We start from the raw sequence: 26214 nt of genomic DNA, 5'->3' as shown, positions 1-26214 counted from the left end.
TAGAGCAGAATAGAGCTAGGTGGGAAAACTAAACTGAATGCTGGGAGAAAGTAGGCAGAATCAGTGGGATGCCATGTAGCTGCTGCAGAAGACAGACATGCTGGCGCCTTATTGGTAAACCACGAGCCTCATGGTAAAATATAAAATAATGGAAATGGGTTAATTAAAGATTTACGAGCTAGCTAGCAAGATGCTTAAGTGATTGGCCAAGCAATGTTTTAATTAATATAGTCTGTGTGATTATTTCGGGTCTGAGCGGCTGAGAATGAACGAGCAGCCTCTGCCAACATCTCTGGCTTCCTTATCTGAGCCCCTGCTTCAGTTTCTCTTGATAATGGACTTTGATCAGAAGTGTAAACCAAATACCTGTTATTATTCCTGGAGCTGCTTTTTGGTCACGGTGTTTATCACAGCAATAGGAAAAAGAAAAAAATAGGACAGATCGGGACTATATAATATTTCTAAAATGGCTTTGTGACCAAAAGCATTCTACAGAACCAATAAAATGTTCAGCAAAATTAGAATGATATTTTTCACAGAAATAGAAAAAGCAGTCCTAAAAATTCAATTAAAACACCAGGCAGTGGCCAGAGCAATCCAAAACAGAAAGAATGTTGCTGGAGATATAACAAATTCTGACTTCAAATTATTCCAGAGGGCCATGCTAATAAAACTAGCATGTCAAAGACAGAAAAACCAGACATGTAGACCAGTGAACAGAATAAAAATAAATAAATAAATACAAATAAAACCTAGGAATAAGCCAACACAGCTGAAGTCATTTGACTCTTGCCCACAGAGCCAGAAATACACACCAAGCGATAATGCCTCTTTAAGAAGTAAAAAAGCTAAAGTAAAACTGCCAGAAAACTAAACATCTACCTGTGCACACCTATAGATCTTGTTCTCACACCCTGTACAGAAATGAGCTCCAAATGGATCAAACACCTTAATTTAAGACTTTAAACTTTAAAAGTAATAGAGGAAATGATAGGAAACACAACTCAGTGTGACGGCACAGGGAAATCCTTTCTAACTGCAGTAGCTCAGGCAATTAAAGTAAGAATTCTCAAATGGGATTACATGAAATAAACAACCATACAGCAAAGTGAACAATTTCTAGAGACAGGCGATGGTGTTCATTCAACAAGGAATCAATATGCAGAATATGTAAAATCTTAAGAAACATTAAATGAAAGCCGGGCGGTGGTGGCGCACGCCTTTAATCCCAGCACTTGGGAGGCAGAGGCAGGCGGATCTCTGTGAGTTCGAGACCAGCCTGGTCTACAGAGCTAGTTCCAGAACAGGCTCCAAAACCACAGAAAAACCCTGTCTCTAAAAACCAAAAAAAAAAAAAAAAAAAAAAAAAAAAAACAAAACCAGAAAAAAAAAAGAAACATTAAATGACTGAGCAAATAATCTAGACAATAACTGTGCAAATAAGCTTAACAGAATCTCCAATAAGACTTATAATTGACCATTACATCAAACAATGTTCAATGTCTTTAGCTATAAGGGAATGAATGAAAATCAAGACTCTATTGATGGGGCTAGGGAGATAGCTCAACAGTTAAGAACACAGGCCTTTTTTCAAAGAGGACCCAATTCAATTCCCAGCACCCACCTTGTGGCTCATAACCATCTTTATTACCAGGGATCTGATACCTTTTCTTGCCTTTATTGGCACCAGGCATACTTGTGTTACGCAGTACATAGACATTCATGCAAGGAAAGCTCCCATCCATACATGTAATAAATAAATAAATAGATAGATAGATAATTGAAAAACCTCTGTTGAGATTTCATCTCAACCCAATCAGAATAGCTAAGGCTAAGAAATAAATAGTAACATGTTACCGTGAGTACAGCAATGAATATATTATCCAGAGACTGTAGGAATCAGTGAATGCTTTACTGTGAACACTGTCAACAGAATCAGTCACTTCCCATTCTGTAGGCTGTTGTTTTGTCTTGTTGACCATATCCTTTGCGTTATAGAAGCTTTTCAATTTCAGGAGGTCCCATTTATTAATTGTTTCCCCCAGTGTCTGTGCTACTAGGGTTATATTTAGAAAGTGGTCTTCTGTGCCAATGTGTTCAAGTGTACTTGATATCCAGTTATGCCAGCACCATTTGTTAAATATGCTTTCTTTTTTCCATTTGATTTTTTTTGCTTCTTTGTTAAAAATCAAGTGTTTGAAGGTGGGCGGATTAATGTTTGGGTCTTCTATTCGGTTCCAGTTGTCCTTCTGTCTGTTCTTATGCCAGTACCAGGTTTTCAGTACTGTAGCTCGGTGGTAGAGTTTGAAGTCAGGGATTGTGATGCCTCCAGAAGTTCTTTTATTGTATAGGATTGTTTTGGTTATTCTGTTTTTTTTCCTTTTTCATACGTTTAGTTTCATAAGTTTAGTATCATTCTTTCAAGGTCTGTAGTGGGATTTTGATGGGCATTGCATTGAATCTGTAAACTGCTTTTGCTAAGATTGTCATTTTTACTAGGTTAATTCTGCCTACCAAGAGCATGGGAGATCTTTCCACTTTCTGGTGCTTTCTTCAATTTCTTCTTCAGAGATTTAAAGTTCATTAGAGAAATACCTGCATGTCTATGCATATCTCAGACCTGTGTACAAGGCCCAGCTGTAGAATTAGCCTATGTGTTTATCAGTGGATGAATCTATAAATTAAATGCGGAATATATACATAACTGAGTTTTATTTAGTCATAAAGAAAATGAAATCATATCTTTGCACAAAAATAGATGGAACTAGAGATTGTCATTTAAAGAATTATAATCAGACTCATGGATACAAATGCGTTGTTTTCTCTTGTCTGGAAATTAGGGAATGTGTATCAAGAGGGAGAGGACATTAAAACCAAGTGGAACTCAAAAATTTGGAAGTAAAAATGTAGGAAAGAGGAAGATGAGAAATGAAAACAGAAGAGTTAATAAAATCAAAGCATGACATCAGTATGAATGAATGTATCGTGTTGGCTAGTCTTCCACCAGCTTAATATACGACTAGAGAGAAAAATTCAGTTGAGAAAATGCCTCTGGTAAGGCATTTTCTTAGTGATTAATATCAGGGTTCCAGCCCCTTGTGAGTGGAACTATCACTAGGCTGGTAATCCTGGGTTCTATAAGAAAGCAGGCTGAGCAAGCCATGAAAAACAAATCAGTAGGCAACCCCCCTCTATGACCTTTGCAACATCTCCTACCTCCATGTTCCTGCCATTTTTCAGCTTCTGTTCTGACTTCCAATGATGAACAGTGCTATGGGAATGTAAATCAAATTAACCCTTTTCTCCCCCAATGAGTTCTATGGTTCTGATGTTTCATCACATCAATTGTAACCCTGACTAAAACAAATATAATGAAATGCATTGCTGCTGACTCATGATAATCCAAAGAAGGAATTCACATCACATTCTAGAAATGTGACTGGAGCTTGAGGACATTGTGCCAGTCAGAATAATCTGGCCCCAAAAGACAACTACCCTCTAATTCTCCTTATATAAGATATGCTAAGTACTCAAAATCCTAGAAAGAAAAGGTGGTGGGTAGATTGTCTATTGCTAAGGCGATGACTGAGGAAAAAAAACTTAGTTTTTTTTTTTTTATGGAGAGAAAGTTTCAGGTTTTTTTTTTTCGAGACATGGTTTCTCTGTAGCTTTGGAGCCTGTCCTGGAACTAGCTCTTGTAGACCAGGCTGGCCTCGAACTCACAGAGATCTGCCTGCCTCTGCCTCCCGAGTGCTGGGATTAAAGGTGTGTGCCACCACCACCCAGCTAAGTTTCAGTTTTTTGAAGATATAAAAGTCGTAGAGTTCTTTTGTACAATTCTGTGAATGCCAGACTACTGAACTCTATAGTTGAAATGGTTGAGAACGCAAGTTTAATGTTCAATGTTTCTAGTAAATGATAACATCAAGGAGATGATTCTGAGATAACCTACCTGAAAGAACTAATTTGGAAAGAATCACATGATCAGATGTTTGTAAGTGATTTTCAATGTCTTTGCTTTCAAATTTCCCCCACTGCCAGCCTGCATAGGAGAGAATGTTCTGTCTTGGTATTAGAGATCTATGACTAGACTGTCTATATGAGCCTTGCAGATCAAGCTATTTTGTTGCCAGCTACTCCTAAAGCTATTTTAAACTAATCAATAAAGATAGCAATGCATTTCTTTACAAATGTTATTGCAGAAACAAAAACACTAAAGAAACTAGATTCTATCAATTTACCATGTCAGGAATTAGAATCTTATCATTTTTCTATGTCTGAAACATAAAGCAACCCATCTTGTTCATATATGGATCTTGTAAAAAGATACACAGACTCTACTTACTACCTGGATCAATAAATTCCATGCTACTCAAAGTCACTATTATATATGACAGGGGATGGCACTTCAGGTTAGATGATAGTTGCAAATACAGTTTCTTTCAGTATCTGCCCATAGAATGTCTGTCATGCTGGCTAACAAATTCAGTAGTTACATAAAGTTGTATAAGCCAATTCTTCTGAGTCTCAGATTCTTTTTACCTGTATACTTATAGTTAATTTGCGTCTCATGAATAATTAATGATACCACATATATGAAAATTCCTAATCATAGCTTACCCAGTAAGACGTCAGTATGTCTTTACAACCCATAAGTCTGATAAGCAACCTGATAGCTCAACATTTATAAAGACTTCTCGTGCATCTCATAGCATGATTTGAAAATAAAAATCTGTCCTGAGTAGACTTTCTCCACAGGAGTTGTAAGAATGGCCAACAGGAGGTATATGCAAAGATCCTCACCATTATTCAGAAAGGACATGGCAATAAAAATTACTGTGAGAAGCCACATGCCACTTGTTTGAATGGTTGCATGGTTGGATGTGAAAACCACTGCAAATGGTACATTTACTGAAAACTGGATTCTCAGCCAAGGCACCTCTGAGTTTTAAGAGTGCTCACTTTGTATGTGGATTGATCCACCGATGAGTTCATAGCTGAACTAGTATTAAGATCTAGTCAGAAAAAGTAGGTGCCTTGGGTCAAGTTGTTGAAGGGCACTTCTTTTTGGACCCCTCTTTCTATCTTTCTCTACTCTCTGGGTATTTAAGGTGAGCGCCTTGGTGCTACTGTGAACTTTATGCCCTGGGGTTCTGTCTCACCACAGGCAGAAAAAAACCAGCAGAAGCAAGGCAGTGACTTCTCTGGAACTTGGCCAAAATAAATCTGGATTCCTTTAGTTTAGATTTTTTAGGTGTTTTGTCAGTATGATATAAAACTGACACAGACACGATAGTTAATATCAAGACGTCCAAAACTAACAGATACGAGTGTGGGTTCAGAGAAAAGGAAACTTGAGTGTTGTAGGATTGTGGATGGACACAAGCCCTATAGAAGGTAGTAGGAGGCTGAAGAGGAGTTAAAGATAAAATGGTCTCATGACCTAGCAATCTCTTCATTGCACATTCCCCTAATGAGAAGGAAGTCAGCACCTCACAGAGATGGATGCGCCCCTGTTTGCAGTACAGCACTGCTTGCCATGGCCAAGAGGTGGCAGCAATCTGAGGGTCTGTAAAGAGACTGGTACAGATATACTGTGGGGCGTTATTCAGCTCCAGTGAAGAATGAGATCTTACAATTTGCTCAAACTCACAAGGACTTAGGAAACATTATAGTGAGTGAAATAAAAAGCACTCCAAAGAGAAAACCACTGCATTCATCTCGTTGTGTATGGAACTTAAGAGAAAAGCCAAATGTACAGAAACAAGGAGTGAGAAGAAGTTTTGGGAGTAAATGAGGAGATGTGGGCCAGAGGACGCAGAGAAATGGGTAGATCTGAGAAACCAGTTGAGGTAATGAATTTGTTCATGTTGTATATGTGATGAATGTACATTCCAGACCCAGAAAACAATAGGAGGCCCACCTCTCAATGCTGAAATACTTGTTGTGATAGACTTGCGAGAAGGGAAATCATTGCCTTCAGTTGTTGACCTACTGGTGACTTCACCAGGCTTCAGTGCATAGTTCCAATCTGGTGTCACACAGATGCTCTGGGTTAAGTTAAATGGGCACAAATTAAGACCAAAGGTCATGGTTCTAGAAAAGAGACTGGTATGAGTTGGTGGAGACTTTATAGGGATGAGAGAAAGAGATGAAAGTGTGTGTGAGCAAGAGAGTAGTTGGTGTGTGTCATACACATATAAAATTATCAAATAAAATGAATATAAAAGGAAGAAACATAAGATGATTCCTCTTAAGTAACCTCAGTATAGCAATGACCTCACTGTATGTACCCTGGAATCATATTATGTACATTAATTTTACACAATAAAATTTATTTTTAAGAAAAATTTTAAGGAATAAATGCTGAATCTGGACGGCTTGTGATTGTATATATTTGTAAACATGGTTAATAATGTAACCACTTGCTTAGAAATCAAAATATATTAAAACGATAGACTGTAAATTTCACATTAAGCTACTGATTCTGACTTTACATAAAAACAAAAACAGCTTGTTCATCCATCCAAAAAGCATCTTGACAGCGGGCTGTCTTCTAAACACTGGAGATGCTTCTTGCTTTTACACACGCACTTTGTGTGGGGTAGACACTAACAGGAATGGAGGAAATAATTTGAAAGTGTGACCCTTGCTATGAAGGAAATGAGGAGGAGTGGAAAGGCATCTAATTTAATTAGAGTTGGTTGGGGGTGGTCTTCCTGAGATGGCGACATCTGCACAGAGACCAGTATGACAAGGAGCCAGGTGTGTGAAGATCAAGGGAAGTCAGTTCTCGGCAGGATGAACAGCGGATTAAATGCTCTGGGTAGAATTTAACTGAAACACTTTATATGCACGACCGTACGATAGTCTGATTAGGGTGTGAGAAGGTGGGGTGAGGGAAGGGCATTTAGCGATGCCGTGAAGGTTATTCGCACTAACTTAGAAGCAAGATTGCTTTTCAGATGATACAGCCTTTGAGATTTGTGGCTTGCACACAATTATGTGGATATTTGGAATCTGTTTAAGACATAAGGGAAACTAGAGCCTTTTAAAGAATGTGCTTAATGTTCAGCAAAGTTAACATAAGCTTACAGTGGGTCTGAGAAATATAATTTAGTTGGATGCTTTCACCATGTATTGTTGGACCATTTATAATTATTGAAATTTCCAGTTTTCAGACGTTGTTTAGATTTTGGTAACAAAGACATGCAAACCATATGGCCCTTGATTAATTATGTTCCAGGTCCACATGTAAAAAAATTGTCTTAAATATAATTGCATCAATGCAAATGGAACCATGGTTTAAACAATTATGTTAAAACCCCAAATTTCTTGACTTTTGTTATAATTATTGGTTCTGTTAAATTGGCTTATTTTTATATTTCTTTTACATAGATACATAATTAACTTGAATGAAATACGCAGTTGCATATAACTTTGCTTTATATTAATTCTTTTTAGGATTCAATATTGTCCTGACATTTTTTTTTTTTAATAATAGAAACTCACTGGAAAACTCAGTCCTTGCCCAGTTGGTCCTACTTTCCTACCTGTCTCTGGAGAGTTTGGAAACGAGGGCAGGCATTTTGCCATGACCTGCCTGCATGCTATTTTACTAAGCTAACAAGCTTTGCAGCTACCATTTGTGTGCCTGCTGGCCTGGGTACTGGAGGAACAGACAGACCCGGATGGGAGTCTAGGTAGATGAATTGATTCTGTTATTTTCAGTGGAGCTAATCTTTCTACTGTGGAGACCATTCCTTCTTGAACTGCTCCAAGGTCCCTTGGAAACTATAAAAGGCTTCATTGTGAAAGCCTACAGAGACACCTATCTTGTAGGGTGAGCTCTAGTCTTTAGTCTGCATTGAATCTGGTGTGTACCACGGGCTGGAAAAGGCCAGGCATGTGTGCCACACCTCTGGGTTGTACTTAGGGGGGCAGAGGCTGCCTCTGGATTTGAGGTATGAGATGCAAAGAGCATATAGCTCTGTGTTGGAGTCGCCTGGATTCTCTGTCACCCATAGTAGGAGATATATAAGTGTGTGTGTGTGTGTGTGTGTGTGTGTACACTTAAGGACATTCTGTTTCATAAAATGGAGATTATACTCCCTTTTTGAAGGAACATTATCATTACTAGATAGTATACTTACAAAATATCTGCCATTGTACTTGAGATAAAATCCACTTTACTGATATCATTAAAAATGTTTCTGTTTGTATATTTCTATTACAAGGAGACAATGCCTCCTACCACAGTGCCCTCGTACACCTTTCCTGCTTCATCATCCGTGACCATTCCAAACCATGCTGCCTCTGGCTAGACTGGACTATCCAATGGGAATATTTTTCTTTTTAAATACTTTTTAGCTACATTTGCCAACATATTTATTTCTTAAATTTATGTGACTAAATATAGACATATGTGTATTATCCTTACTCTATACATGTATGGCCCACATCTGTACAGGGTTGTACAGCATAGATTCCAATAGGCTTCTATAAATTTATCAGAAAAAATAAACAATGTAACTGGAGATGCTTTTCTCTTTAACAGTATGAATATAAACTTTTTTTTACTCTTGTATATCAGGTACTATACTAGGTACTAGCAATATTCTTTAAATCTGCTCTCAAAGCTGCTTAGTTCCTAGTACAATAGACTGTGAATGTATTTTACTTCTATGGTTATTTAAACATATTTGAGGCAAGCAAACAAAAATAATGAATTTCAGTAGTTAAAGTATAGGCTTTTAGCTGAGATAATTTCTAACAGTAATATTCTGATATCAAACCATGAATCAATATATCCCTGGCATGATATCAACCTTAAGGAATGTCAAGTAATGCAGTTTGCAGGGTATGGCTTTGTGCTTGCCAAACACATCTCATGAAATGACAGGCTCAACTGAGTACTATGTCTATAGAGAAAAAATGCTTCTAGCCAATGCCTTGTTAATTTTAAAAATAAAGCAGCATTTCCCTGGAGGCAAATGAGCGAATTATCTTCTATCATCTTTATTCATGAGAAAAATCAATGGAAGGTAAGGGGCAAACAGACTGCATCCTAACTTGGACTAGGCTTTACAACACAATGTAGGTTGGACAAATTGCTCAGTGGAGAAGGGCACTGGCTGCTCTTCTAGAGGACCTGCTGGGTTTTTCTCCCAAGCAGAGACAGGATGTTCAGTTTGTAAAATGACAGCTCTGGACACCCCTGATAGGATCCCACTGGATGTGCATGTGACGCTGATTGCATAAAGTTCTGTAATGTTATTGATTCATACCCTTTCATATATAACAGAGGACATGGAATGCTTCTTCCTTCCAACTCCTGGTCAAGTTTCCTGGCTCCTCTCCAGAACACGTTCCTCACTCCAGCATTTCCAGGTTAAAAACCTCTGTTTTAGAAGTCCAGGACACTCCTCAAACCCTCACGCTACAGCACTGCAGGCTTCCATTTGCTTGTCTTTGTTCACTGAGTGTCTTCACATCTGTAGATTCTAAGAATATATAGAGATATATTTTTACCCTACACACATATACATATATCCACATTATGCATATATTCAGATATATACATATATATTCACACACATGTATTGAGTGTGCATGCCTAGACCAGATGATGGGAAGATAGAATTAAATCTAACTTAAGCGGCTCACTTTTAATGAGTGAGTGGTTCAGACGCTGATCTACCAGTTCTCCACCTATATGTGTCATATGAGTGATTTGGAGTGCCTATAGAATGTGAGGACCGAGGTTAGATCATTTTCTCTCATGTCTTCAGACTCCTATGGTTCACAAATCATTTTCAAATATGATCCACTGCAGTCAGAAGACTCATCAGGCTCCCTCTGCCAGTTTTCTCCCTCCCAGATCCCTCCTCCTATTTTGGAAGATAGAGTGGACTTCCAAGCTACCTTTCTTGAAACGTTTTCTCTCAAACTTCTGACTAAGGACTTAAAATTAAGAGACCTGATTTTTATTGTTGGCATGGGTGTTAGCGACTAGGGTCTTAGGAAATCAGTTAAACATGTCAGAAGTGCTTTGTCAACATTAAAAAGCAAGAGGGAAACAAAGCCTAATTATTTCCAGTGTGACTATGATGACTAAAATTATGTCCACATTAGATGCTCAGGCTGTGCCCGGGAAGCACGCTGGCACCTAAGGGATGCTCAAGGACATGGTTGACTCCTCTGAGATAGGCTTAGGCAGTGTTAAGCTAAGTTAATCACTGTAATGAGGTAACGAATGAGGAGATAAAGACGTCAGATGATGCTTCTGTAACCTTCTCCTATTATTGAACCGTAAGATAGTTACCTAATCAAATAGAACACAGAATGGGTTTTATTTGTATTGCTTAATGTGGAAATCATTGTTTACCCGTAGGGTAAGAGTTCAGAGAAAATAATTTCTAACCATAAATTATTTTTGAGCTACTTTAAAAGGTTATATTAAATTGAAACTCAGGGTTTTTTTTTTCCCCATCACCTCTTTTTTCCCCCCTCTGAACACATATCTGATTTGCTATGAACTGAGGAAGAAAAATCTTTAAAAGCAGTACTCTCATTTTGGTAAAATAATGACACATCAGTTCTTGACACATTCATCTATTAAGCAATCGGGAGGTTATTGAGGTTTGAACCTGAATAATTCATGAACGGCAGGAAGAGGTCTTAAGACTCTTATTGAAAATACACCTTGTTAAAACAGAGGGTTGGTAATAGGCGGTAAAGAGCCAAAATATCTTGACCAGTAAATTGAAATGTATGATTCCCTAGACGTTTCTTTCCGATGTGGTTAGTGGTCCAGCTATGAATTTTCTTTCTAGTGGGGGTGGTGGTGGTGGTAGCGTTGATTTATCATTCTTACTGATCCAGCAGTACTTTCCACCTCTCTTTGAGTCTGCCTTGCCCTTTCCCTGACTCCCTGTCACCCCCACCGCCACCCAGTGCTCTGGTCTCTGAGCCCCAGTACCTTCCTGTGTGTCTCAGGCTGTTGGGGGGGGGGGCGGGCGGGGAGGTGAATCTTTAGAGAGTGATGTTTGTCAGGCACCCCAATCAGCTTCACTGGGATTAAGGGAAGGACCTGAGGGAAGGGGAGGGTTAATCACTGGGCTGTTGAAATGCTGCCAAAGGGGAGCACAAAGCTCCGCCCACGTAATAAGTGCCTGTAGACAACCAGTCAGGGGAGAAAAGTTTGGGAACGAACTCATTTTTTTTCCTCCCTTTTTGCTCCCATTGTAGAACTTTTGTAAACACATTGAAGCTTCCTCCCACCCAGGTTTTATAATATACTTTCTTGATCAAATACTCGGATCGTTCGCTCACTTGTATATGCGGTAGACCACACATACGGCTGCGTAAGTAAAAGGGGAAACGGAACATTTTCCAAGTCAAGCGGCCAAATCTGCAGCCTCTTCCTGTACCTGGCCAGCTTTTCCTGATCCAGCTGTTAGTCATTTTGCAAGCAGCCGCCCTTGTAACCGCAAGAGAATTCAGCTGCGATGTATGCAGCACCGCGTGCACCGTGGCATTGGCTCACATCCTTCTAGTGATTGAGGCTCCCGGGAATCATGCTCATAATAAATAGCTTTTTATTACCCAAAGCCGCTGTTCTGGCTGCCGAACGACAGTCCTTTGATAGCTGGGCCGGGTAGTTGTGTGTGTGTGTGTGTATGTGTGTTTTAGTGTGTGTGTGTGTGTGTGTGTGTGTGTGTGTGTGTGGTGTGTGTTGTGCCTTACTCAGAGTAGTTAGCAGCAAAGAGAACGCAGCAAAAGGAGGGTACTTTGGCAAAGGAAAGCTTCTGAGTAGCGCGGAGCAGCAGATAAGGATTCAGAAACCGGAGCGAGAGCTGAAGTGTGATTCTCGGACGCTTGGTCTAATACTCATCTCCAGGATAGAGCAGTGCCGGGCACTCACGTCAGCCCTGCTGCCCTTCTCGGAATCCGCTAAGAGAGGATGCAGCCTCGGAGCCCAGCGAACCACCAGGAAGTTTTGCGGGAGCTGATTTCCAGGGGCTTTTCGTCTGCCTAGGAGGATCCTGCTTGCATTGAGCGGTGTGAAGGAGGGCTCGGGTATCCCATGAGGGGGGCCCTCTTGGAAAATCCTTCTGTACAGAATCCAGGCTCTGCATCTCTCAGGGAGCTTTTCCTCACCTTTGCTGGTTTGCTGGTGTGATTTCCATGCACTGAGTCCTGAGTAGGGATCCAGGATGGATTGCCTGTGCATTGTCACCACGAAGGTAGGCTAGGAAACCCAGCTGTTTGGTGCAGCATTTTTTTCCTATTATTATTCCGGTCCTGTAATTAAACAGCTCTGTTTGATGCTGCCAGTTCAGGAGATAAAATGATTAGTGTAATTTACTTTGCTGGGCATTTTGTTCCCTATGAGGGCTTGAGGGTCCGCTCTTTCTGTGATTTCAACTTCTTAAAGTGATATGGTGTGTTTGTGTAAATGGCAGGAGACTGTGTCTCTGGGTTTTTCTCTTTCTTTTTAATGGCAGGTTTTGCGTTTTCATCTATTTATAGCTGGTAATTGAAACATCTCTGCTAGTAGTGCTGTTCACACATGGTTTTTACCATACCATATCTGGGTAGTCTCGCTGAGTGGACTAATTAGCTTTTCATTTAAAAACCATGTCTCCTATGCTTGAAGAAGCCAATCAGCTTTACTGTGGCTTGGCATATTGTTTCTGATTGGAGAATTCCGATATTCTGCATTTTGGTGATTTCTTTTAAAGGAAAAAAATTCTCTAGGCCCTGAGATAAACTAAACAAGAACAATATTTAATATTTGACTGAATCTGTTTTGACTGCAATCAAATGAAATATTTGCATGATCAGATACAGAGATAAAAGTGAGAATAGAACAAATTAAGCCGTAATGTGGGTTACTTAAAAAAAAAAACTTCTAAATTAATTTCATTCTGTCATCAATTCTCAATAGCATTTTGCAAGTATTTAAATTCCATAATCACTAGTTGTTTGAAAAAAAGTTATTTTTATTTATAAAACACTAATTAAAAGATACTCATTAGCTTGTGTTTGATTATGCATAAGGGCACACCACAAGTCAATATGAGTCATTTCTTTTAGTATCTAACATTGATTAGACACCATTAAACATGGAAAATCAATACTTTAGTATGCAAAATTTAGTTAAGTGTAGATTTCTCACTATCATCTTCTTGCACTATTAAGTAAAAAGTTACTTTTGAAACCACTGATGAAATTTCACGTTATATGTTGCTAACAAACAGAATCCAGAAAACGTCAGTAGGCATCTCCCCAAAGAGTCGTAGCTCATGGGAAATTAAGTTGATATCAGTAGATTTAACATCTGGAAAATTCTAGTTGGCGTAGTTGACAGACTTCTAGATCGTGTGAAAATTCAGCTTAAATTGCCTAGTGTTTACAGCAAAGTCAGGTACAAACAGAAGCCAAGCTGAGATGAAGAAGAAAGCCAAAGTTAAGCGACAGGAAGTGTGTGCTTATGGAACCTAGGAAAGAGAAGAACACGACATACAGATACGCTTATCTGCAAGTGTGGAACTTGGAGGTACTTTTCATGAAAGAATGCCATTGAGTGTCACCTACACGGGTTTTCTAGGTATTTGTTATCAAGTCTTAATAATTTCAGATGCTGCAGAGCACCAGGAGTACTCGCTGGAAAAGTGAGAAAACAGGTATTAATGACAGTTCAAAAGTGGACATCCTTTGCAGTGGAAAAGGTGGTTCAACACCTTTTTAGCTTAGATAACATAAGTAAATTAGATAACTGAGTTCAACTTAGATAACATAACCTAAAAAAATATGTTTCCCACTTTAATTTACCAAGGTATTAATGGCCATAGGGTCTGGGACAAAGACAAGATATTATTTTGTCTTAAATGATGTAATAGCCGTAAATGTCAGTGTCACAGTATTTTCATTCATCATGCAAATTATGTTATTCAACAAGATAAATGCTTGAAAATTTTCATGAGTTATATTTGTTACATATCAAGTTACTTATTTTCAGTCTGGAGTGTCATTTCCACAATATTAAAGGACAAACATATTTAAACAAAGTTGCGCTGTACTGTTGACTTGGTAAATTGGCATAAAATATTATGACTAAGAGTTCTGGTGGGATATAGACTGCAAATCTAATCTATCTAATCTACCACCATCTAAAGTATAATCCTTGCCCAAATGGCTGTGTGCTAGGCTTGTCCTTGCTCTGCTACTCCTGGGACCCATCCGAAGGAAACTTGCCAATAAGTTAGAAGTTTTAATTATACCTCAGTTCAATCCTAACCTTTTTCTCCCTTAGCAAAAAGTCTGTCTGCTGAGCCACTTTCTTCTGCAGAAGTTTTGGTGAGGCTGGAACTACCATCTCTCCTGCTCCTTCTCGAATCCATTTTCTCCATAGAGCACCCCAGGACCACAGCAGATACATATTTTTCTTTACTGGCACCGTGCTAGTGTCTCGGTTCATTCTTACTCTCCTATCTTGGCCTGGAAGATACTACGGGACCCCTAGATTCTGTAGAAATAAATGCTTCTTCAAATCTTTTTGCTACAATCTTAAAAATAAAACTAAGAGTAGGATGAGTGGGGGGGGGGGAGGAGAATTGTGGGAAGTCTCCTGATAAATAACCCAGCATGCATTGTGCTCCCTGTAATTGGTTGCTTAGCATTTGAAGGGGTCCTCTCCATTCAAGCTGATTTCCAGACCGTCTCGTACTTGGAGCCCAATCTTCTAGACAAGAAGGTCAAGTAAGCACCTTAATGTAGACTTTTGAGACACAAGAAGCCCAAGGCTTTCCCACATAGTGAGACAGCCAGCTTTCATAAAAGGATTGACTCATCATTTATTTGATTGTCTCTGGGCAGTTGCAATTTCAGTTATTCTCTCACAGATAACATTTCCAGGAAAGAAAATCTAAATAGCAGGGTATGAATAGCCGGGCTCTAGAGTAAGACTTGGATCTGAATGTTTATTCTGGACCTAGTTTTAAAATTTGAGCAGATCATTAAACCTCTCTTTTTCAGACTCCACTTATCAATCTTTGAAAAGGAGGTTAAGAGATGATGTCATAAAGTGTTTAAAGTATCTCAAATAAAAAAGATTTTGACACAAAATAATTTATTCAACTACTTACAATGATGCTAACAAATCCTTCTGTTTCAAGATGGCCAGTGAGGAAAATGAGATTCTCTTAATGTGATTACATACAATGTAGTAAAAAAAAATACAACATATTTTATATGCTGGTAATTCTTAAAAATGTTTTAATAATTTAATTATAATACCATTAATATCTATAGCTAATACATCAGGAAAATGATATGAGATTTATTAAGTCAAAAACATGCTACTTGATGATTGGCCAAGGGGACACTATCTCTCGGCAGCACACATAATTTCTGGACTAAAGTCAATGAAGTCCAAGCAGTCCATCCAAGTCTTGTTTTACCATGAATGAATCACCAAGTACCATATGCAGGACCATGTAGGATTTGAAATAACAGAAGAAAAGTGCAACTGTGAAAAGCAAAAGTAAATCTGTTCTGTGACTTCGTGAACCCGGACAGATAGCATGTGTAAGGAACGATAATGAGCATATTTTACTGTGCCTCCGAGGTGCTCCATCCTTTATTTCTAGTCTAGTATTATTATAAGAGGTATTATCTCTCTGCAAATAATGTGATTCAACCTCGAGAAGCACCTTAAAAGGCAATTGTGGGTGGCTTACGTCTTCCTTTCTTCCCAGGTGTCCATTAACTATACTTATAGACACTAAAACAAGTTTTAAAATAATCTACAAATAAAACTGTAATATGCTATGCTAAATTACTGCTGTAATTTATTAATAAAGGTATGATGATGCCATTAACTTTTAATGCATTTAACATGTTAATGTGCATAATGAAACTCAAATAACAGAATGAAAAGTGGCACTGGGCAGCATAAAGGAAGGTTTTATTGATGTTGTTAAGACGACATCTGCTCTGTAAATATGTCCCTGTCTACCTCTGTCACCTTCTAGCCTCTTCTAAGAATTAAAGCCAATAATAAATTCACTTCAAAGAGCAAATGAATGTTATTGTTGGACATTTAAACATAATTGAGCAAGGCTAATATGTTATTAGTCATTATGGTTCTACTCTGGAAAGGTAGTGCGCCATTCTTTTGGACATGAACTCACAGTTTTTTTTTTAACTGTGGTTAGACAGGAAGCAAAAATATTTTTTTAAATTCTATCACAGCTCAATGTGGTGGAAATGAAACAAATCACCAAGGCAACCAATGGTTTTCTGAGTGGCCCTGTGTTCGTAGACAAAGCTGTTTCTTCATGCAGATGTACGGCTTCATCTGCTCTCATTACAGCACATCGACCCATTCGTTCTTCTCTCAAGTCTTCGTTAAATATCTACTACGTGCTTAGGTATGGCAAGGTTTGGGGATAACATGGACAATCTGTTCTCATGCCTTTTAATCTGATGGGGAAGCAGCTAATGTTAGAGAAAACAGTAATGCGCAGTAGGCAGGGGAGTGTAAGATGCCGTGGGAAAGAGCATGAGCACACGTGGACTGTCTACAGCATGGGCAGGGATAAGCATCAGGAAGGAAGCGACTACTGTAGTGATAAGTAGGATGGGGGACACATGGAGGTCACTATGGCTGGTGCGTAACACATAAGCTATAGAAAATGCAGAGGCGGAGAGGGCCTCAGTCAGGAATACTAAAAGTTGGCATATGCATATATTTATTATTATATATTAAATATATATTAAATTTATGTACTAAATACATATGTATATAAAATACGTTTTATTTTATATGTCTTAAAGAAGATAGTAACCACCAGTCATTATTTCCAATGGTTCCAAATCTTGATTTTTCCAAATTTCTCTCACATTTTCCTCCACTGGCCTGAACTTTCCAGTTTTCTGCCACATCTGCCTTTCCCCATCCTTACACCTCTGCAAATAAACATAAGGGTTGTCACGTTCACTAACCAAGCGGCCTTCTCTGAACTGTGGTTCCCTCACTCCTAGAACTAGAGCATCTACTTTTTGGGTTTGTTTTGAAGATGCTGAAAGTTAAACAAGCTGGGGTTAACCTCTGTAACAGCATAGGGTGATTTGGAGTGCTCATGCCATGAGTATAATACCCCTTCCAGCGTAGTGAGCCCTTCAGCACCTGAGCCCAGCAGTGCCACTCTCTGAGGAAGTGCTTATGGTTTCAGTCTATTGAGGTCAAACAGTTGTTCCTATTCTTACGATTGAAATTTGAAATTTATGCCCTGGCAGTGCTGAGGCATGCATGGGCAGTCCATATATGGCTCATCAACTTAGACCATGACACCCAATATGGACAACTGACCAGGTCTCTTCCTCAAGAGGGCACCAGCTCTCATTACATGTGGTTGTCAGCCACCATGTGGTTGCTGGGAATTGAACTCAGGACCTTTGGAAGAGCAGCCAGTGGGTACTTTTAACCACTGAGCCCTCTTTGACTTAGAATGTGATTTCCTTTTGTTTCTCTCACTCTGCCCTATATTTTACTTTCTAGTGATCATCAAGGTGTTTGGATAAGAAAGTACTTTAAATCTGTGCGACCTTTCTTGACCTTCATTAAATTAATGGACATAAGCTTGGCTAGCACTCTGTGTTCCTGTTGTAGGCACACCTGCTTATTTTTTACCGATAACTGCTAATCTGTCTAAATTTGATTTCATTATCAGGCCGTATATCTTTCCTAAAAGGTATGTGTTTTCAGCGTACACCCATCCTCTGTTTCCACCTACTACAATTAACAATTATAAACTTATTTATATGGCTCCCTTTTCTTCCTCTCTCTCTCGACACACCCTGTATGAGGCAAAGGATCTTTCTTTCTTTAACTTTGCTTATGCAGTGCCTGGTACTAGAGAAAAACTGGGGTGTTTTTATTAAACTCCGTCACTGTTCTCACCCAACCAATAAAGATCTTTCACATATCCAAGATTTATCCATGCAAGCAAGAAGTGTCATAGTAGAGGGTCAACCAGCTTTTATACCAGCAAGCCCTTTTCATTATCCCAGGTTCAATCACTTCAGTTTTATTTAGTTAAAACATTCTTGATACTGTCTTTTGGATTTTATTCATTTTCAACCTGGATACTTATTTTTTTTTAAGTTATCCAACTGATGCTTAATTTTAAATTATTTCCAACTATTAGTCTATTTGTAGATTGTATAGCAGTTGGTCATAGTCTATTACTGTAAATGCCTATAAGTAAAATAAAATTTCATTCTACAAATGATATTAATTCTATGTTGACAAAACTGCATCAAATTATTTTCCTGACAAACTTGACCACCAGGTGCTATTTTACGTAGGCCGTTTTCATTCTGTGACTAAAAGTCACAGTTTCCATGAAAAGTTATGAGTTCTGAGGACTGTCCTTTATATAAACTTCATGTCAGTTTGAGTTCATGAGACAAGTATGGATTTCCAAAGCAGCAAGTGTAAATAAAAGTTTTCAAATCCAATGGTATTTAAACATTTATTGAGACAAAAATTAAATGTCACATAACTAACGCCACAGAAGAATTCATTCGCTTCCTCTCATTACTTATCCATCATTTCATCTGAGGGTTTGCAGGTCATATTTTCTTAAAGTAGATTACTGATGACTGCAGCTGCCCGGGAGACCTGTCTCATTGCATTTATGTATGTCTCACCGCAGGCAATTCTGCAAATGTGCATCCCATCAAGATGCAGAAATCAAAAATATTGGGTTTTCTGCTTGTGTTAGTAGCGTTAAATCAGTTCTGTTTATTCTCTCTGACTCTTATATTTCATATTTTTATCAGTACTTATCCCTTTAGATTACTGAAATTAGGAAAGTTTTTGAAATTAAGAAAATAATATGGGGTTATTAATACTTAACCCTTAGGATTATTTTACAGAGACAAATTAGTTTATATATTTGAAATAATATATGGTTTATATGAGAAGAATGAGAGTAATTGCTGAAACCAAGGGTAGATTTGGGTTCTTGTTTTTGCAGCTCCATTTTTCTTCATTGTAGCTGTGGGTCTCTGCACCATCTCCCATCCTCTACCAGGGGAAGCCTCACTGATAATGACTGTACAAAAACTAATCAATGAGTATAGCAGAATATCATTAGAAATCAGTTCATTATTTTCTCCAGTTATATTTGATTTTTACCTTAGGTCTTTGGGTTATTTAATCTCTGCTTCTTGGTGACACAAGCAGTGTCAGGCATGAGTTCCCTCTCCTAGAGTGGGCCTTCAGTCAAATCAGACATTGGCTGGCTACTCCCGCAAATTCTGTGCCACCATTGACCTAGCATATTTTACAGTCACAACAGATCGTAGGGCAAAGGCTTTGTGGCTGTGTTAGTGTGCATGTTTCTTTTTTGATAGCCTACAGAGTATTTTCCAATACCAATGAGACTAGAATGTAGGGGTAGGGGTGAAGGTTCCCCCTTGGCACCAGCTCAACTCCTCCATGTTGAATGAGTTGTGTGGGTACTTCCCTTGACATTAGGGCCCCACTGTCAGTTTGTTCAACACCCTTAGCCATCAGGGAAATGGAAATAGAAAGTGCTTTGTGATTCCATCTTACACCTGTCAGAAAGGCTAAGATCAATAATGCAAGTGACAACTCATGACAAAGAGGATGTGGAGCAAGGGGAACACTTCTCCACTGCTGGTGTGGATGCAAACTTGTACAGCTCTATGGAATCAATATGGCAGTTCCTCATGACCCAGGTATACCACCTTTGATCATAAATCCAAAGGATGCTCCGTCCTACCAGAAGGACATTTGCTCAACCTTGTCATTATAGCTTTAGTCATAATAGCCAGAAACTGGAAACAACCTACATGTTCCTCAACAGAAGAATGGATAAACCAAAAATGATACATTTATACAATGGGGTATTACTCAGCTGTTTAAAAAAATGACATAATGAAATTCACAGGCAAATGGATAGAATTAAAAAGAATCATCCTTAGTGAGGTAACCCAGGTCCAGAAAGAAGAATATAGTGTTGTTTGCTTATAAGTGTATATTATCCATTAAGTAAATGGTAACCAAGCTACAATCTGTAGACCCAGAGAGGTTAGGTAAAGAGGAGGGATCTAGTGACTATGCATGGATCTTCCTGGGAAGGGGAAATAGAATAGATTTTAAGGGTGGACTAGGGGCAGGTGGATGGGAGTTGGAAAGATCAGGTGGTGAGGGGGATGGAATGGAGAGAGAGAATGTGGGGATAGTTGCTGGAATTGGGGAGCCTTTGGGGTCATGTGGAAACTTCCTGGAATCTATGAAGGTGATCCTAACTAAAAAGGACTCCTACTTACAGGGGACATGAAGTCTCAACCGGTCATCTCTTGTAGCCCAGTAAGGTTTCCAGCCGCAAGTCTGGGCTGCATTCAATTGAATTGTTTGCCAAGGAGGCCCCATGGAATTTTTTAAAAACTGCCATTAGGATTAATGTAGGATGGAGAAAATGGGAGCTGTGTCTATATGTGTTAGAACTAATGTTACGCTAATTTTAATGACACAAGCAAATTGGCCTGACTTGCCTGTGGTCCCTCAGAGAATTGTATGTGGAGCAGCTGGACAGTAATTGTCACGCAGGACTGAGTTTATCTTAAAGAGCAGGGCGACATGGTATTTGACAGAAAAGTCTTTGGAGTTAGATTTTTTTTATGTGACATATTAGCTCTTCTACTTATCATTTCTCTCATTTGCAAATATTACTGAATTAACCTGTCTCTGTTTTCTTATTTATTAAATGAAGTAGTGTTTCATGGGGTTAGATTAAGTGCAGCATTCATTTCTTCAAAAGATAGTTAGTTACCAAGTATGCACTACGTGCCATCTAGTAGTACCAAGTATACACTATGTGCCAGCTAGATAGTTACCAAGTATATACTACATGCCAGCTAGTTACCAAGCACGCACTATGTGCCAGCTAGATAGTTACCAAGTATATACTACATGCCAGCTAGTTACCAAGTATACACTATGTGCCAGCTAGATAGTTACCAAGTATATACTACATGCCAGCTAGTTACCAAGTATACACTATGTGCCAGCTAGATAGTTACCAAGTATATACTACATGCCAGCTAGTTACCAAGCACGCACTATGTGCCAGCTATTAGTCAAAGCAGAGAGGAGTAGAGCAGCGGATAAAACAGGTGAAGCCACTGCTCTTTTGGAACTTAGATAGTGGAGTAAAGATAAAGACGTTCAGTGAGCACAGAAAGAATAAAAAGAATTTTACCTATAAGAACTTCTGTGATGTAGAAGGAAGTAAAGTGAAATCTAGAATGACGAAGGAGTAGAGAGAGGCAGAGAGCTGTTTTAGACAGGCTAGACAAAGAAGTCCACTCTGAGTAAGTTCTGTAAACTTAAAAGGGAACAGATTTTTGTGGATATTGGTGAAGACCATCCCAGAAAAAGTGAACAGTTAGTATACACACACATGCATGGTGTCGTGTAGCAGCTACTCACACCGCAAAAGCAGTATCTATGTAGGTGTAGGGATAGGTGTTTCCACTCCTCCTCCTCTTCCTCAGCTGTTTCCTTCTCCTTTGATTCCTCTCTCACTCTTCCCCCTCACCCATCTTTTGTCTGGGCATCTGACATTTAAGGATCAGAATTCACTGAGGAGAGCAATTCAATTAGCTGGCTACTGTTCTGCCACATCTCTTCTGCCAAGTTGGAATGGGAAATTCCTTTGCTAATAGCGGATAGAAATTCCCAGCTTTATAGCTTGCGGTGAGAGAGGGATGCCCAACGTTTTGCCTTTCTCTGCTATTGTGTGTTCAAAATTAGTAACAGATCAGAAGCCTAGGAGTATAACCCTCGCCGCCATTTTTATTCTGATGCTCATATTTGTGCATTTCCAATTCCTCAGATCCCTGCAGTGCAGTTCTTGAGATAACTTTTTATAGGACAACAGGTTTTGGGAGAAATGGGATTGACACTAAATTAACAAACAAAAATTAGAATTTATATTTCTATATACCCAGCAAGTAAGCTGAAACAAAACTTGCAGGAAAATGTTTGCTGTCTGCAGTCCTTTAAGAATAATTCCTCCTTTCACTACATCTCTGCTCTGTAGATGGAATGCCACTCTCGCAGGGGTCTTTATTAATAAAACAGGAGTTGTTCCCCGTTCCTTCCTCTTTAAAGTCCAGATAGCCCCATCCCATTTACTGTTTTCTTTATCTGACCTTCATTTTTTACTTGGTTCTGTTTTTATGTTCCCCCATGAGTTTCTGCAATAAAATTTGTTTATTAGTGTGCCTTTTTCCGTCTTCCCACCTTCGCATATTATCAACAGTTTGTAAGGAACCTTCCATAGTTGTACAAGTATGTGAGTTTTAAATTCACAAGTGTGACAAAAAGCTTCAAGGTTTCCTTGTCTTTTATGTTTTGTTTTTCAATTTGGTGTGTTCACCACCTAAACAAAATGTTATTTTCTCAGAAATCACTGGAGTTTTAGAATCTGAAGACTATCACCATTGGGTCCTTAACCAGCTATGGTCATGGATAGTTGGTTCTCCTAGGATTCTTGAGAATTCCACTCTTTGTTTTCTTTATGCCTGCTTCACTGCATACATAGAATGCCTTCTTAATGCCCTAGTCTGACAATTGGCTACTATAACCTTTCTTAACATTTAAGATTCACCGCACATACAGATTTGTAAATAATCCCCTTGGCACTGCGCTCTATGACTGGGCCAGCCATGCTTTATATACTTAGCACATTGCGTGTTGTGTGTATTTGCTGTTTGTTTTAGATCTCATCGTACACTTTGGTTTTATATGTTTGTATCTCATTCTAGAGTGTGAGTTCTGAGAAGACATAGAAAGTTTCTTAGTCACATTATGAGCCGTCCACTTTGCTTAGTACTGATACCAAAGATGAACAAAGTTTCACTCTTTTACAGGCATTAATATGTATTTTAGTAAATCTATGGATTTGCTTACTCAGCACTTAGTTCCACAAATATGAATGTTTGTCTCTGTGCATATAGATACACATTTGAATTCTTGAGTGTTTAATTACATTTATACATTCAGACAAGGATATATAGATATGGTGTAATATATATTTTCCCATAAGTGGAAGAAGAAGATTGTTTTCACATTGATGGATAGATAACTCAGCTGAGATAGACAACAGGTGAACTTATCTGTAACTAAGGGGAAGGCCTGAAATGATGTGTAAACTAGCAATTCAGTTAGAGAGAAATGGACTTAAGGGGTAAAAGTTCCCACATACATCACGAAAACTGACATTTGGATCTCATCTTTACTAAGTCATCTTATCGCAATCATAATTCAAGCTTCGTTTATTCAGGTGTAAAGATAGCCAGATGTCACCTGCATGCTTTATGTTCAACAAAAACTAAAGGAGCCAAATCAGGCTTTGAGAAAAGATCATCAACTCACATCCATCTAAGTACACCATGTTATAATATGATGTGAAATGTGGTCTTGTTTCATGGGAAAATAATTCGCCTTGGTAACATATATAAAATTTACTTACCATAAATATACTGTGGGGCTATAATATTTTAATTACACAGGGTATTCTCATTATAGGAACACTGAAAATGGTCAAAAAGCTATTCAATGTGAAATTTACGATTGCTTCATTCTCCTTAGGAACCTGTGCTCATTCTCCCATACCCAACCATGAGAGAACTGGTCAAAATGCAGTATGTAGCAGTATTACTTTTAAGTTGGGTTAATCGGTTCCTGAATGTGAGCTTGTCTAAGAAGCTACCTCAGATATTCTGCCTTTGTTTTTTCTTGGTTTTCATTTCAGAGGGAGAAAATGTATCAGTTCCACTGGATGATTTTACCCTGTGTATCCTTCACAAGAAACTTCATCACACCTTGACTGTCATTTGAGGCTCATGCAGCCCCACACAGGTGACACAGGCACTATACTCAAGGGGCCCTCCTAGTGGGTTCGTCCGTGGTTAAGCTTTAGGTCGTTTCAAATGTTCCACTGATGATATGATGAGGCCCCTGAGAAAAGTGACTAAGAATAATGAAAGAGTTTTATAAGATGGGAAGTAATCAGTGGAGAATCTCTTTGAAGGCCACTTAATTAAAGTGATAAAAGAATATTCCTTCAAAAGTCATATTTCAAGATATAAATCACACTACTGATCTACACTGGCAGTCATTCTGGTTGTATGAAAACACAAAAAATTAAGATTTTTAGCTTATCTCATCCATATTCCATGCTATTACAAAAAACTAAGAATATTTAAAAATACTTTTTAATTTTTTTTTTTTGGATTTTTTTTTATTGATAAAAGAATAAAGAAAAAAAAACAAATTTCCACCTCCTCCCAGCCTCCCCTTTCCCTCCCCCTCCACCCACTCTTCTCCCCCTCCTCCCACTCTTCTCCCCCTCCTCCCACCCCTCTCCCCTTCCCCTCACTCCTCTCCCCCTCCCTCTCCAGTCCAAAGAGCAGTCAGGGTTCCCTGCCCTGTGGTAAGTCCAAGGTCCTCCCCCCTCCGTCCATATCTAGGAATAATTGCAACATGTCTCCCTTCTCGTTCCTCTCTTCAAAACTCCCTTTATGCCTATGTCTACTCTTCTTCAAATTCATTACATCTTCTTTTATTAATTGTTATTGCATGCATATATGGATGCATATATTCCTAAATGTAACCTGCCCATGATTTAAAAAAAAACTTGAAGATTATTTCTTAAATAAACTATGAGTAAAAATGTTCAATTTTACCCAAATAAATTCTCCATCCTTGTTTTTGTTATGAATCTTTTTGGGTTTCAAGACATGTTATTTTTTGATATTTTTTTTTAAAAACTAGAATTGTCCTGAATTAATACACGTACAATTTACTTCAGCATTGTGAAATGCTATTCACGTCGAGGATAGATTTAATTGCTGGTTCTTCTTGGCTGATGACTTGGTATTGTCTCTGGCACCTGATCCACACAAAAATTGCTCATTCTTTACCGGTTAAAAAGTTTCCCCAAATAAATATTTATAGGTGTCAGAACACTGCATATATACAAGTATTTCAACCGACTCAACGTTTTTGTTGACTTTCACATTATTTTAAGTATCTGAGTGTTGTGGGAAAAGAAAATCCTGTACATTTAAGTTGATGGCCGGCCTTTCATGTCTAGTTTTCAGACAGTACCATTTAACATATATGCCTGCTATAAAATCCAAGATGAGAGGAACAAACTGATATGAATTACATTTTAATAGGTTGTAATTATGTTTTATCAAAAGCTCCATTAAATTTTTTTTATTCTTTGGGAATATGGTAATTGTCCCCTTTCAAATGTAGTTGCTGTAACTTTCAAGAAGTAGAATTGTTAGTTTTGGAAAGAATTGAGTCTGCTAAATGTCTTCAGCCTTCTCTGTATCTATAATAACAGTGAGAACAAAATAAATTTTTCTCATCTAGTTTCTGAAAGGCACCTTTTTTCCTTCTAAATATTGACCGTACTTGGGAATCCTGAAGTTTCACATATTTTTAACTATTTATTTATAAATCCTAAAAGGTTTTGTTATTTGCAAATTTTGAATATATTTGGAGAGAGGAATGTAGTTGGATATTTCTACAAGTTAGAGTCAATTCTGTTTCCTGGGACTTTGTAGTTTATCATAGGATAGGATCTTCCAGTGAAGAATGTTTAGACTGTGACATAGATCATGTCTAAAATTTCTTCATTGTGAGGAGGAAAGATCAATTTTAGCCCATTTTTGGTTCATCTTCATGGTAGGATGCAGTTGCAGAATACAAATATGAATTACATTTAATGCACTTTATGAAACTATGTTTTAAAATCTTAGATTATTAAAAGCTTAGATTATTATATATAAATGTACATTGCGTGTAATGTATAATGGGGAGGATTTAGAACTCAAAACAATATTGACACATGTGTGTACAGATCATTAAAAACACATTGTATTTCCTAGAAATATTGGCAGGATAGTGATCTCAAGTTCAGTATCCCAACTGTAAAGTCAATTTAGATTCCCAAACTTAGAACTGCCCTAGTTCTCTCTCTCTCTCTCTCTCTCTCTCTCTCTCTCTCTCTCTCTCTCTCTCTCTCTCTCTCTCTCTCTCTTTCTCTCTTTCCTTCTCCCTCCCTCCCTCCCTCCCTCTTTCCCTCCCTC

The 26214-nt window shown here is 38.4% G+C and overlaps 1 protein-coding gene across 11 annotated transcripts in view; it reads left to right on the top strand.

The window, feature by feature from the left end:
- Dlg2 (discs large MAGUK scaffold protein 2) overlaps positions 1-26214 on the top strand; it is a 1657078-nt gene that overhangs the window by 271795 nt on the left and 1359069 nt on the right. For 2 of the 11 annotated variants that reach the window (XM_075952992.1, XM_075952985.1), the window contains exon 1: positions 11542-12248. The exons of 7 other annotated variants lie outside the window; for them this stretch is intronic. In XM_075952992.1, the coding sequence (XP_075809107.1) occupies positions 12219-12248 (30 nt within the window). In that variant the 5' untranslated portion in view covers positions 11542-12218. Of the gene's footprint in view, positions 1-11541; positions 12249-26214 lie in introns of those variants that run through there. 2 more of the 11 variants (XM_075952987.1, XM_075953002.1) reach the window with 2 other exon arrangements.

The sequence above is a fragment of the Microtus pennsylvanicus genome, chromosome 18, assembly GCF_037038515.1.
Source record: "Microtus pennsylvanicus isolate mMicPen1 chromosome 18, mMicPen1.hap1, whole genome shotgun sequence".
Classification (NCBI taxonomy): Eukaryota; Metazoa; Chordata; class Mammalia; order Rodentia; family Cricetidae; genus Microtus; species Microtus pennsylvanicus.
This window is presented reverse-complemented; position numbering and strand designations above follow the sequence as displayed.